General features: G+C 41.0%; 1 protein-coding gene across 9 annotated transcripts in view; it reads left to right on the forward strand.

Moving 5' to 3' along the window:
- Window positions 1-14172, forward strand: part of BCOR (BCL6 corepressor) — an 85142-nt gene that overhangs the window by 45444 nt on the left and 25526 nt on the right. For 8 of the 9 annotated variants that reach the window (XM_081950042.1, XM_081950043.1, XM_081950041.1 and 5 more), the window contains 4 exons: window positions 270-348; window positions 6877-9705; window positions 10323-10376; window positions 10758-10941. In XM_081950042.1, coding sequence (XP_081806168.1) covers window positions 270-348; window positions 6877-9705; window positions 10323-10376; window positions 10758-10941 — 3146 coding nt within the window. The remainder of the gene's footprint in view (window positions 1-269; window positions 349-6876; window positions 9706-10322; window positions 10377-10757; window positions 10942-14172) is intronic. The other variant, XM_081950047.1, reaches the window with a different exon arrangement.

Consider the following 14172-nt stretch of genomic DNA (forward strand, 5'->3'; position numbering starts at 1 on the left):
AATGTTAACTAGGAAGGTTATTCTATGTCTCTAAAGAAACACTTTTTATTAAAAAAAAACTTTCAAAACTGAATGAATGCCTATAGATATTATTCTCATGCTCCTTTATACTCCACTGCACTCTTTTGCCTATAATCCGGAATACTGTGTATCCATAGTATTTACAAATGCATATTAATGTACAGCTTAATAGGAAAAAGTAGTCATATCAAAATATAAATTTCATAATTTTATTTCTAAATCTGTTTTTAAACATCCATTTAAAACAGGAAAATCCCTGTAAATGATGGAGATGTCTTGAAAAGCAGGCTGGAATTAAGGGAAGAAAATCACCTGAACCACAGTGTGGTAAGAAACAGATAATGCAGATTAAAGATACAATTGTTGTTGTTAACCTGTTATATATTGTTTCATTTACAAATAATTAAGTACAGTTGGGGATGATGAAGCATTTAGTTCATTATGGTTCAGATGTGGTATTTAGACATTAAGATCTCTATTTTCTCCTGTGTGCTGCTTGGAGAATCCAAGCATGGGTTAACTTTGTCCATTAGCCTAGAGACTGAGTTATGAAATTGTTGACCACGCCTCCTCTGACTGGAAGAATTCAGGTTTTTTAACTCAGTCCAGCCTGAAGAGACATAAATATATTTCCTAGGTTAATAGACAATATTTAACTCATAATTACTAGTGTTTGTATGTAGCCTTATTCTTTGAACTAGAATTTTAATTTCCTAGCTTAAAGGAGTTTGATCCGGTTGCCGCATTGGGGTGGCTTTCCATTCCAATGGACAGCTGCTCGGTATTGTTTTGGGCACTAGCCTACCTTGAGAGGTGAATGGGCACGATAAAAATTCCAGCAAACACTTTAAAGCCTGTGTTCTCCTGGCAGCAAGTGGAGCCGCATAGCAGTCCCTAGCCCCTTTCTCTGATGTGGTTGAGAGTCGGTTTGCCACTCTCGCATTCGGCGTTGGCATCCCTGATTTGCAGGGACAGTGAATTGGGAAGTTGCCTCACGGCACAACTTGAGTAGCCGCTGCCATTCTGAGTGGTCAGAGCAATCACTGGGTATGATGGGTGGCCATTTTGGAGGCAAGTTTGAAATTCGCGCCTTCTTCCTCGGCTGAGAAGTAACGGCTTGTGTTTTTTCACGCTGAAAGCCACGGCGACGTAATAGCAGTGTGGTCGTGTGTTCTTTGCTCCAACAACACTTATGGCAACTACTTGCGAATTGCTCTTGGCCCCCTTCTAAGGAGACGAAGGGATCGTGATTGTAAGCTTGAGTCTGCTGGGATAATGGCAGATCGTTCTATTTCTAATAGCAGCGCTGGAGCTGGGTCATCCCCCTTACTGCAAACAGACCCTGATGGGGTTAGCACCAGGGTGGGAAGGTCCACTACAAAAACCACCTGTAGTAGGACCCGTGCAGGCACCTCATCCGCAGCTGCAGACAGGAACTCCAGGCATAAGCAGAAGGGGCAGCATTTGTCCAACCCTTCAACTACCGTAGCTACTAGCAGGTCACCACCAGCCCTAACTGTGGAAAAGCTTTCATCTCCTCTGCCGGGGTCTTCTATTAACATGGCAGAGACCCAGGATTGGTCTCCTGATTTACCTCTACCGAAGGGATTGTCTGCCAAGGATATAGGATTGGGACCACAATCCCCTCAGTGACTAGCTGACTTTGGCCTGGCCATTATATCTGCGCCTGTGCGCTCAGTGCTGGGGGCAACATTCACCCCCACAGCTGCGGGGTTGAGGCCCGAGGAGGATACCCCCTTTAGTCTTCCACCTGAGCTAAAGGACATGATAGCAGCAGCCATCTCACAGGGTGTGGATGTAGAGCTGCAATGTAGGGGGCAACCCCCTCGTCATTCTACCTTATCCAGGCCCTTTTCTACCTTGCAGTTGGATCCCCCATCCCCTCTACCCTCTCTTCATAGAGAAGGTTCAGTGATTGGGGAAGGCAAAGATAGGGGGGAACAGGAACTTTCTGAGGATGAGGCCCCGGCTCAGGACAAACCCACGTTTTCTGGGTTATTTTGCCCAGCCTTATTCAACTCACTATTATATAAGTCCACGATCACAGCTAATGTGGCAGGTTCTAGCACTCAGGCCAGCACCTCAGTTGGTCTGGACCTTACAGATCACCTATTTGCAGAGCAGGTCTCGGAACAAGATGTAATTCCAGCCCTTAAATTATTTTTGGACGTGGTCCAATGTCAGTGGACGCAGCCAGCTGCCGTCACCCCTCCCAGCAATAGCAATAGGGAGCTTTATAGCTCGGGCCCAGAATTGGGAGGAATTCTGCAATTCCCCACCGTGGAACCCCTTATAGTGGCCCTGGCCTCTACTGCCTTGGTGCTTTCAGAGGTGGCAGATGGGTTTAACGTGGAACTAATGCTGCGCAAGACAAACCAGGCAGCAGCATGGGTGCTGAGGGCAAGACACCAGGCAGCAGCACGGGTGCTGAGGGCTGCTACGGCAGCCTGATTTTTTAATAGGACTTCACTTGTCTGGCTTAGGCAACTGCAAGCAAGAATAGTGCCAGAGGATATGCGCTTGCATCAGGATGTAAATAAACTGATTGCAGCGGTTGAATATTCTTCCGACGCTACCCTCAATGCAGCCAAATTTGCCTCCCGAACGGTAGCATCTAATGTCACCTCACGCCTCCTCTTATGGCTTTGCCATTGGCAGATGGATATGCGCTCCAAATGGCACTTAGCATCTGCTCCCTTTAAGGGAGGGGTGCTATTTGGCAATGTGTTGGAGCCTATTTTAATAGAGACATGGGATAAGCGCAAGGTGCTCCCTCCTCTAATAGGCGCACTGACAGGAGGACTCAGACATATTTTCAGTGCCAGTCCTTTTGGGCCACAGATACTGGGGGAACTCCAACCCCATATCTCCCTAGTTACAACAAACCATACACACAAGGACACGACCATTCTCAGGAATGGTTCGGAGTTAGAGATAGAAATAGACAGCAGACCCAGCAACAACCTCACACCTGGCGGCCATTTCATGGTGCCTCCAATCGGCCTTTTTGTCGCTATAGATGACTCCCAAGAGGATGGCCCCATTGGTGGTTATCTCACATCATTTGTGTACCAATGGGAAGAAACCACCTCAGATGCTTGGGTTATTCAAACAGTGAGGCTGGGACTCACACTAGAATTCCTCTCCATCCCCCCAAGGCAATTTATCAGCTGCCTTGTTCCCAGGTGTCAGGTGAAAAAGGGTCTCATGGACATCGAGATCCGACACCTGTTGGACATCCAAGCCATAGAGGCAGTGCCCCTGGGACAGGAAAGGATAGGATTTTATTCGATATTATTCCTAGTACCCAAAAGCTCAGGTGGAGTGGGTGGGTGGTGGAGAGCCATTATAGATTTGAAAAGACTTAATCTCCACCTAAAATATCAATGCTTCAAGATGCAGTCACTCAAGACCATTTTGGGCTGCATCCGTGAGGGTGGCCTGATGACATCGGTCGACATCAAGGAAGCATACCTCCGTGTGCCCAAGTGTACCTCCACGTACCCAAGCATACCTCCACGTGCGGTTCCAGTTCGCCCTGCACCGGGCACACAGAAGGTTCCTGCGGTTCCAGTTCGCAGGGCGCCACTTTCAGTACAAGGCCCTACCGTTTGGCCTCTCATTGGCCCTGCGAACCTTCATGAAGTTCCTGGCAGCTATCGCCAACTATTTTCATTCACTACCAGTCAGAGTGAACTGCTATTTCGACGACATCCTGGTTGTTTCGTTGTCCCACGTCCAAGCAAGGCGAGATCTCCAGACCACGATCGCCACGCTTCAGATGCATGGATTCGTCATCAATTTCCCAAAGAGCCACTTGCAGCCATCCACCAGCCTGCTGCATCGAGACAATCATCAACTCCGATCTCTGCAAAGTGTTTCTATCTCAGGAGTGCAGAAACAGCATCCAGGCACTGGTGAGTCAGGTTCGGCTAAGGAGAACCTTACCATTGGCAACCTTTTCCCAGCTCCTAGGGAAAATGATTTCTTGTATAGACATTGCTCCCTGGGCACGATTCCATGCGTGCGCTCTCCAATGGTCCTGCTCCCATTCCAGAGAGCCCACACCAGCCATTCCCACAATTACCGCCCAAGGTGACCCGATCGCTCCTATGGTGGCAGTCGTCCAAACTATATAGGGGGTGCCCATTCAAAGAACCAAACCAAAAGAAGGGACACCAGCCCTGTCTCGGGTAGCGCATGGCCACTGGAATGCGCAGGAACTGCGGAACAGTATAAATTGGTTGGAGCTATGCACAGTCTGACTAGCTCTAATCGAATTTCGGGAATTGGTGAGGGCTCCCCACCCAAATCCGCCTGACCATGGCAGATACCGGACGACAGGATATCCCTTTCCCAGGGGGCTCTCATCCATGCAAGCCCCCAATGGATGCAACTTGCCATGTGGCACTTGTAAAGGATATCCTAGCCTGGCAGCAATTCTCGGACAGGGTCATAAGAACTATTCAGACAGCCAGACATCCGTCTACCATGCGCATCTATGATGCCACCAGGCTCGCTTTCTGCAAGTGGTGCTGCAGCTCCAGCATAGACCCCATCTTGGCTTCAGTACTTGACTTTCTACAGATGGGCATGGACAAAGGGCTAATGCCCAGCACTCTCTGGTGCCAGCTCACAGCGCCGTCGACAGTGCTTGATGGTGGCCACGGCCACACCCTAACACTCTATCAGAGGGTGTGAACTTTTCTCAAGGTGGTTGTAAATCTCAAGCCACCTGTGATTCATCGCTATCCCACATGGGATTTGACCTTGGTACTCCAGGCTCTCACTACAGCATCATTCAAGCCCATCCGTATCATCAGCCTTAGATTGTTGACCTTTAAAACGTTTTTTCTTGTAGCCATTACATCGGCTAGGAGGGTGTCGGAACTGGCTGCTGTATCGGTACGCCAGGACCTCTGTATATTTCATCCAGACAGAGTCGTCCTCCGGCTGGATCCATCATTTCTCCCCAAGATCAACACTTGGTTCCACCGGGCGCAGGAGCTTATCCTCCCGGACTTCTGTCTGCACCCCGCGCACCTGCGAGAAAGACAGTGTCACCATCTAGACGTTCGCAGAGCGCTCCATCGCTATATGAAATGAACAGCTTCCTTCAGGAAATCGGAAGCATTATTTGTCTCTTTTCAGCCAGCGTCTATGGGCCAGAAGGCATCTTCCAACACCATCGGACGCTGGCTGAAAACGTGTATTGCCCTTGACTACGAAAATCAATTTAGACCAATTCCCAGGCGTATCACTCCACATTCCACCCAGAGTGCGGCCACGTTGATGGCTTGGGCAATGCAAGCCTCTATTGAGGACATATGCAGGGGCGACCTGGTCATCACCGTCGCCCTTTGTCAAACATTATAAACTGGATGTGTTTGCCTTGGCAGAGGCTTCATTCAGGCGGCGGGTATTACAAAGGGTTCTTTCAACTTCCAGGACCCTAGACCCAGCCTAGCTGCCACCCTTAATTTTCATTGCTTTGGCCTGTCCCATGCTTGGGTTCTCCAAGCAGCGCACAGGAGAACGACCATTGACTTACCTGAACTATGTGTGCTGTGGGAGAATCTATGTGTGCTGCGGGAGAATCCAACCCCACCCTTGGCACTGGTTGGTCCAGGGGTTCTGGGACTTACCTTTGAACTTTCCTTCAACGACATCATTTGACCTTCATATTCTGGTCCTAACTCATATTTGTATCTCTTGGATTGGCTGAGCCTTCATACGAAACTGAACTCTTCCAGTTAGAGGAGGTGTGGTCAACAATTTCATAACTTAGTCTCTAGGCTAATGGACAAAGTTAACCCATGCTTGGGTTCTCCCGTAGCACACATAGAAGGACCGTTCAGGTAAGTCAACAGTTGTTTTGTGGCATGAATAAGGCTTCATGGTAAAACTTTCCCATGCTATATTTTGTTTAGAATGAGTCCTAAGGCCTCTTATTCTATGATATACCTAGTTTGTGAAGAGTTACAGTAGTTCCAAATAATATTACAATTACCCATCCCACACTTAGGAATTCTGTGATTGATAATTGTACAAGTTTAGATATGAACTCTTACTACAGTCTAAGTGTCTTGAGAGTGCCTAGCTAGCTTCCTCTTCTTGAAGGAAAAAAAACTACTCCAGCCTTTTGAAAAAGCACCTTTGACACAACTATGACCTGGATGACTGAGAATCTTCACAGACAGCAGGTTATATCCTATTAGGAATCAGTAGGCTTTGAAGTTATAATTGTATGCTACTTTATACTTATTTACTTACAGTAAATCCTATTGAGTTCATGGGACTTTTTGTTAAGTGTTTGTATACAGTTGGAATTCTAATTGGTAAGGAGAAATTTTAAAAGTATTATTTGGATATTTTCTCTCATTTGTTACTTTAGATACATGGATATGTATACCAGTGCATTGACATTTGTTCTATAATGATCCCCCTAAAAAAGGACCATAGATGATAAAGATATGACTATTGAAATCTATTTCTTTTTATGAACGTGTCATTTGTAGGAAAAAGTTTGAGAGATTATTGTTTAAAGATAGTATCTGCATAGATGTTTGCTAAGTAGAAAAGGATCTGGATGCCTGTCAAGTTATTCTTAATTTTTTTAAAAAATCAAACTTGGTTGACAAAAGACAGACTTCTTTCACTCCTATGTGAAACATTTTACAATTTTTAAATGGTTAAATTTCTTTATGTTTATTGATGTAAATTATTTTTAATGACAGAAAGGCTATTGTTTCCATTGATTAAAAATACCAACTGTAGTCTTGATTATAATTTTCATTAAGATGCCAAAGTAACATCATTTTTTATTCCTCAAAGGTGGATACAACAGCTGTGCATCACATTGACAGCCTTGCAGCTCTGACTATGGATCGTTCTGGACTTATGCGGGAAGGACTTAGAGTCCCCAGTAGTATTGTCTATTCCAATTTATGTGGACTTGGCTCAGACAAGACCCGGGATGCTACAAGTGCTATTGCTGGCCTTGGATTTGGTCCTGAAAGGAACTCAGAGATACAGTTCAAGTCTAATCCCACTGAAGCAATTGAAAATGGAGCTGTAAAGAACCCAAATGGCTTCAGTGCTCTTTACAAAACACCACCTGGAATACAAAAGGGTTCTGTTTCAACTGGGGAGACCTTAGGCTTGGACAGAAGCTCAAGTGACAAACAAAGTCCTCTTAGCATCAATGGTGCTAGTTACCTAAGGCTACCCTGGGTAAATCCTTATATGGAGGGTGCTGTTTATCCTTTTCTTGACTCACCAAATAAGTATTCATTGAATATGTATAAGGCTTTGCTACCTCAGCAGTCCAATTTTAGTTTGCCACAGCATGTGACTTATTCGCCTGTATGTACAAATGGTGAACGTTTTTTATACTTGCCACCTTCTCATTATGTTGCTCCCCACATTCCATCATCATTAGCTTCACCGATGAGGATCTCGGCTACATCAGCATCACCTGCAATTCTCCCTTTGGGACACTGTCCAGATAAAGGCTTATCTTGGAAGATGGGAGTAAGTCCAGCAAATCCCATAGACTCTCATACCTATCCACATATTCAGAATAGTAAACCACCCAGAGTTCCCTCTGGTAAACCAGCTGCTAATAATATGCCAGCTGATCCTTCTATTTTGCTGTCACATTCACCCAGGCCATCACCTAGAATGCATCTCCCAACACAGGTTGGAGATACTTACTCAGAGTTCCATAAACACTTTTCCAGAATTTCAACCTCTCCTTCAATTGCAGTCCCCAAGCCATATATGAATGTAAGCAGTGAATTTTCTTCCAGAGTCTCAAATGGGAAAGCTCCCAAAACACATGATATGAATGAAATTTCTCAGCAACCTGCAGTGCATGCAAGGAAAACAGGCCATGACCGGAAAGATAGCAGATCCCCTCCATTATTAGAAAAGCAGCAAACTATTACCAAAGATATCATTGACAAACCCCTGGATTTGTCATCAAAAGTTATTGATACAGAAATAACCAAGTCTGATCATGTTAACAAAATGGTACCAACTGTGTTAGTTCATAGCAGGGCTGGAGGAGGATTGGTTTTACCTGGAGGTGATCTTCCAAAAGAAACTATTTCTCCTGGAAATGGTTGTCCTGTCTATAGACCTGAGATAATTAGCACTGCACCTTCTTCCTGGGTGGTTCCTGGTCCAGCTCCTAATGAAGATAACAGTGGCAAAAACATTCTGTTGAAAAACAAAACCCCCGGCTGGGTAACACCTCAACAACGAAGTTCTTCTTGCCCTAGGATGGGAGGCACGGAAACAGTAATTAATAATACTTCATGCTCTTTATCAACTGAAGGTCGCCCAGCATCTGCTTCTCCAGCTCCAAATGCTAATGTAGATTGTCCAAAAACTAATATTTCTGTAGAAACCACTGCATCTGTCATACAGCATATAGGACAACCTTCAGTATCATTGTCATCGTCATTGTCATTGTCATCACCACCATCAAAGCATAGTAATAAGGCAGCTAAATGCAATAATCAAGAACCTATGTTCAAAGCAAATGAAAACACTCTTGCTCCAGGTTCCATATTTTTTTCTCCAAATGAAGCATTCCGATCTCCACCATTGCCCTATCCAAGAAGCTATCTCCCATATCCAATTCCAGATGGTTTAGCATTAGGTCCTTTGTCTCTACATGGAAAAGGACCTGTGTATCCTCATCCCGTTCTGTTACCTAGTGGCAGTCTTTTCCCTGGGCATTTGGCTCCTAAACCTACTATTCCATACAGCTTACCAACTAGCAGTGGTGACTTTATGACATATCAAGATGCACTGGGTATGGGAATGGTGCATCCAATGTTGTTATCCCATGCAGCTCTTGAGCTAAAAGATGATAAATTAGAAAGGAGATCTAGATCACATGAGAGGCTCCGTTATGAAGATCCTGCTCTGAGAAACAGATTACCAGAGATGCTAGAAACCAGCACAAAGTTACACTTTGAAGTACTCACAGAGAGAAATGTGAAATCACACCAAAGTTCAAGTCATAATAAAAATAGTACCAAAAGTGATAAACTTGTGTTTGCAGAATTGAGAGATGAGCAAGATGCAAAAGGTGAAACTGGTCTGACAAATCCGAGTTTTCCTATTGAAAACGGTAATCAAATAAATGACCCTACAAAGCACAAGGTGGAGCAAGTCTTTCAGCATAGAGATTTTATTGTAATGAGAGAAGAATGTGGGAGAAATAATTTCCATGAAGTGTACAACTTTAAGCAAGTTCACAATCCACACCCATCAATCTTCAACTTAAGGAAAGATGATCTCTCAGCAAGCCATAATAGAGAGAGATTGACTATTCCCCCTTCTTCTGTGTTTCTAGAGACTGCTCATGGGAATGATGGCTTGGCTATGTCTTTTTGTAAAATGCCAGATGATGCCAAACAGCTTTGCATGGGAAATGCACAGTCAAATGTTGAAATCAATCAGACATATGCCAAAGATGGGACTGAGGGTATGGAATCTAATGATGGCAAACTCCTGAAACCTAAGCCATCTAAGCTAGCAAAGAGAATAGCAAACTCTGCTGGTTACGTAGGTGACCGATTCAAGTGTGTTACAACTGAACTGTATGCAGATTCTAGTCAACTGAGTCGAGAACAACGGGCCTTGCAGGTGAGTCTCTGGGGATAACTTTACCAAAAACAATATTTGCTTTATAAAATTGCAGATGAGAATGAAAGGTGATGTTTTGCGGGTTGGGAGAATGTATGTATATATTACAAATTTAAGTCCGTTGACAAAATTAATGATAAATTTGCATATATGAGGGTACTGCTATGAGATGAGAGGAAGTTAAGCATTAATAGATACAAATCAAATGTAAATAATAAATAATTTAATCTCAAGAAGTATATAGTAATGAAGAGCTGAAAAATGTGTGTTTCTTATTTGCATAGGTAGTTTTTTTTTATAGCTTGCCAGCTTGTTTGGCCAGCATTGTACAACAATGGCAAAGGTTCTAATTAATATTCTAAATGTGGCATTTGATAAAGGAGCTGCATTTTGGTAAATTAATGCAACTTCTTTACTAAGCAAAAGCATAGCATAAAAGAATAAAAGTTGTAATGAATTTAATGTTGAATGACAGCAAATATTGTAGGTTAAATTTACAATTTATGACAAGATGAGTTAAGCCAAATTGTTTGCATTGTTAAGAGAATTGGTTGATGCTTATAAAAATGGATGAAATTATCCAAATGATCCATTGAGTGCCCATTTTAATTACATAGATGGAAGGATTACAAGAGGACAGTATTTTATGTCTACCTGCTGCTTACTGTGAGGTCAGTTCTTCAAATTTTTATTATTAGACTCTTAAAAGTTTGAGTTAAAATTTCATTTCAAAACACACAGAGGGAAGTTGTGGGCCATGATCGTCTTTACTCATTGTTCTGTTTTTCTTTTTTGCTTGTTATATTTTTCAAAATGTGTGTTTGCCTTTATTATACACAAACACCTTCATAGCATCTCTCTATATGTATATATATAAATACAGTATCATTTGTATATTGAGATTTTAAATTTTTATAATTATACATAGTTCAAATCTATGTATCTCAATTTTTATGCATTACATATTTCATTTTGAATGTACTTTCATTTAAGGTAAGGTAAATAAAATAGCTCTTATTGTGAGTATTTTTTCATATCATTTCTCTTTCTAGCGTGCAATGATGCGCTTCTCAGAGTTGGAGATGAAAGAGAGAGAAGGCCATGTAGCAACCAAAGACTCAGAGGTCTGCCAATTCAACCAAGCAGAATGGGAAAACTTGAAAGGAAATAATGAGAAAAAGCCTAACTCTGTCCCTTCGGAAGTTGTCATTGCTGGGCCAAATGACAAAAGCAGATGTAAGCATACATTAGTCTTAGCAGATTTGTGGTGGAGAACTAATTTACTTGCTAAAAAGGGAGATGAATAGTTGGAGTACTTAGTATATATATATAACTTTTTTATTTGATGTATTTGAATATCTGAACTGATAGGAAATTCAATTACAGTTTACTGGTTTATTTCCTTACCTTTTTGATACGTTGCTTATGATTCATATACTCACCTACCAATTAAAAAAATATTTTGAAGCACTGTTAATATAACATAAGACCTCTGTCTGGGTAATGTCAGTGAATTTCTTCTTTGAAAAGATTTTGCTGTTCCAGAAGCTGCTATCCAGGGCTTGTTTCTAGTGTCTTTTCTGTCTGCGTTTCTTAAGGCTGCATTCGGTTTCAGCTAAGTTTTCTGTGAGTGTAGAAAACACAAAGGTACTTGTAAGTTAAAAGAAAAGCAGTTACTTTTTCTCCTCTCATGCATTTGGGCAGGCCATAGCAAGTGACAGGATTAAGTGTAGAACTAGCCCCTATCAAAGGTACCAAAGTTCAAACAATAAGGATATTGTTTGTCTTTGAATAAAAGGCAATCATGGTATAAGTTTAAGATAAATATCAGTTGACTGAAATGTGTATTTGGTCAAGGAATATTTGGAAATAATTCTAAGAAGCAGTGCATGCATAAAGAAACATGGTAGAATGGAGTTATCCAGTTAATTTTATTGTATTACATATTTTCTTCTGGAACTTAATGGCTTTGTTTCTATAAAATGTAGTTATCAAATATATGTTCAGACTGATCCTATGACTTAAAACCTTAAAATTAACCAGAAAGTAGAAATTATCAAAATAAACAATCACACACCCATTTCCACTTATTCCTTGATACCAAATGTTATTCTGAATGCTATATAGTATAAAAGGTGCCAAATTATTGAGGGACATGTATATAATGTCTTGGAATAAAAGTGAACATTAAGCATCTTGGGCTGAATAAAAAAATGCACATATAGATCTTGTCAGATTCCATGTTTTGGGGTTGTATCCAAAGGTTACCATCAAATGATAGGAATGGGTCATCATTTTGCTAAATGGTAAAACCTTAAAATACAGTCTTTTAAATGATGCATCTGTACAGAGATCAAATAAGAGTTAAGGGGTTAAAGTGCTAACTATACCATTTGTTTAATAGAACAAGAAGTTGCAAAGATTTGCAGACATTTATGTTGGGGCTATTTCTTACTGCCTTTATTATGACTTGGAGATAACAAAAAAACAAACAAACAAAAATAGCTTTATCTTAAAATACATATATATTTCTTAGCCCTTATGCCATTTTTTGTTTAAAAGTTTTAGATAATGTACATAATACTTCTTGTTACCAGTATTCCCATAACAAATATGGGGTTCCAACTGTAAAACCACTCAGTTTAAAACTTTCTTTTTTTAAAGGAAAGTAGCCTCTCTCCTGAAGTAGCCTCTCTTCTGAAGTTTATAAACTTCTGCAAGATTATAGTCTTAAAACATTTGCCGCAGACCGTACACTTTAGAGCATGGTTATCCAACCTTTTGGCTTGCTTGGGCTGCATTGAATGAAGAGGAATTTTCTTAGATTGCAGATGAAATATGTAATATAGTTAATATATATATAAATAATAAACTCCCTTTATTTTTTATATTTTCTATTATTTTGTAGGGCCACATTACTAGCTGCTCAGGGCCACATGTGGCCTATGGGCCATGAGTTGGACATGCCTGCTTTAAGAGTAAATAGTAATAGCGTTTATACTTATAAACCGCTTCACAATGCTTTATAGCCCTGTTTAAGTGGTTTACAGAGTCAGCAAACATATTGCCCCCAACAATCTGGGTCCTCATTTTACTGACCTTGGAAGGCTGAGTCAATCTTGAGTTTAGGATTATACTTGACAAGTCTGCTTTGCAAACAACCATTTTAGTGGGATGCTAAGAAAAATAAGGCATGTTTCAAAAAGAGGAAGAAGTTAAGTCGATAATGCGATGGATGAGATAAATTAAAGGAAGAATGTGGGAGATGGGACAAACAAGACAGGAGGAAGAAATAGAAGGAGAGAATTTTTTTTTAAATCACACAATACCTGGAATCACAAAAATATAAAAAAGGCATATGAACCTAAGAGAAAGGGGAAATAAAATTGTAGTTTCAAGGTTCATCTTTGTATTTTTCTCATACAGAATTTGGTTCGTTTAGATCCATTTCTGCAATATGAAATATATGATATATCAAAGTGAATTTTGCTATATTGTATATATAGCATTGCCTTTAAGGTTTAGGGCAATGTTAAGGATACAAAATATCAAATCAGTTTTCATGGCCTTGTATGTCTGCCATAGTTGGGTAAAATAATAAAAGTTGTTGCTATTATTAGATTTTTATTCTGCTTTTATTTATATATAAATCAAGGTGGCAAATATTTCTAGTATTCTTGCCTCCTGTTTTTCCTATAACACTAGGATGTTGGTTGGGCTGAGAGAGGACTGTCAAAATTCTGGAAGAAAATTAGTAATGACATATAGGCGTTGAACTACATATGGAGTTATATTGTACTTTTGAAATATTTTAGTTACCCAATGAGTACACTTGTATGAATATTACCATAATTCAGAGAATTGTAGGCTGACAAAGTACAGAGCTAAAGTCAAAATACCTTTCTCCAGTCTCCTTGCCTTGCTCTTTTCATTGATAAACTAATGGCTAGATATTAGAGAAAAGAAAAGAAGGTATGCAATTTCCTAATCCTCTCAGTGGGAAAAGAGCTGCATAGTATGGGAATAATGGGAAGAGTTAGTGCATAACAGGAGAGACTGCTAGGTCACATTCTGTCCATAGACCATCTCCATTCCTGATCTAGATTACATTTAAAAAAAAGGATGTGCAGCTTTTTCCGACCCAAGGACTGTGCTGTGTATTTGAAGGATGGGATGGGATGGGGACTGCACTGCAAAAAATACTGGCTGGGGTTAGAGCAAAACTACAGTTGATTTCATTTGCATATGAATTTATTTCATATAAAATATAATGAATAACTTGCCAGTTGTATATTATCTTGCCAATTGTGTATTTAGTAACTTCCTCCTCCTACAGAATTATATTATAGATTTCAGTTTGGAAGCAAGGTTAAAAGCCTTATCTAAAGTTTGGGGGACTTTACTCAAAATCTTTGCATGCTACCTGGAACCTCAGATTATGGATCTATTTTATAAAGTTACATTTTT

This window comes from Natrix helvetica (genome assembly GCF_964273705.1).
Source record: "Natrix helvetica genome assembly, chromosome: 4".
In the NCBI taxonomy this organism is placed as follows: Eukaryota; Metazoa; Chordata; class Lepidosauria; order Squamata; family Natricidae; genus Natrix; species Natrix helvetica.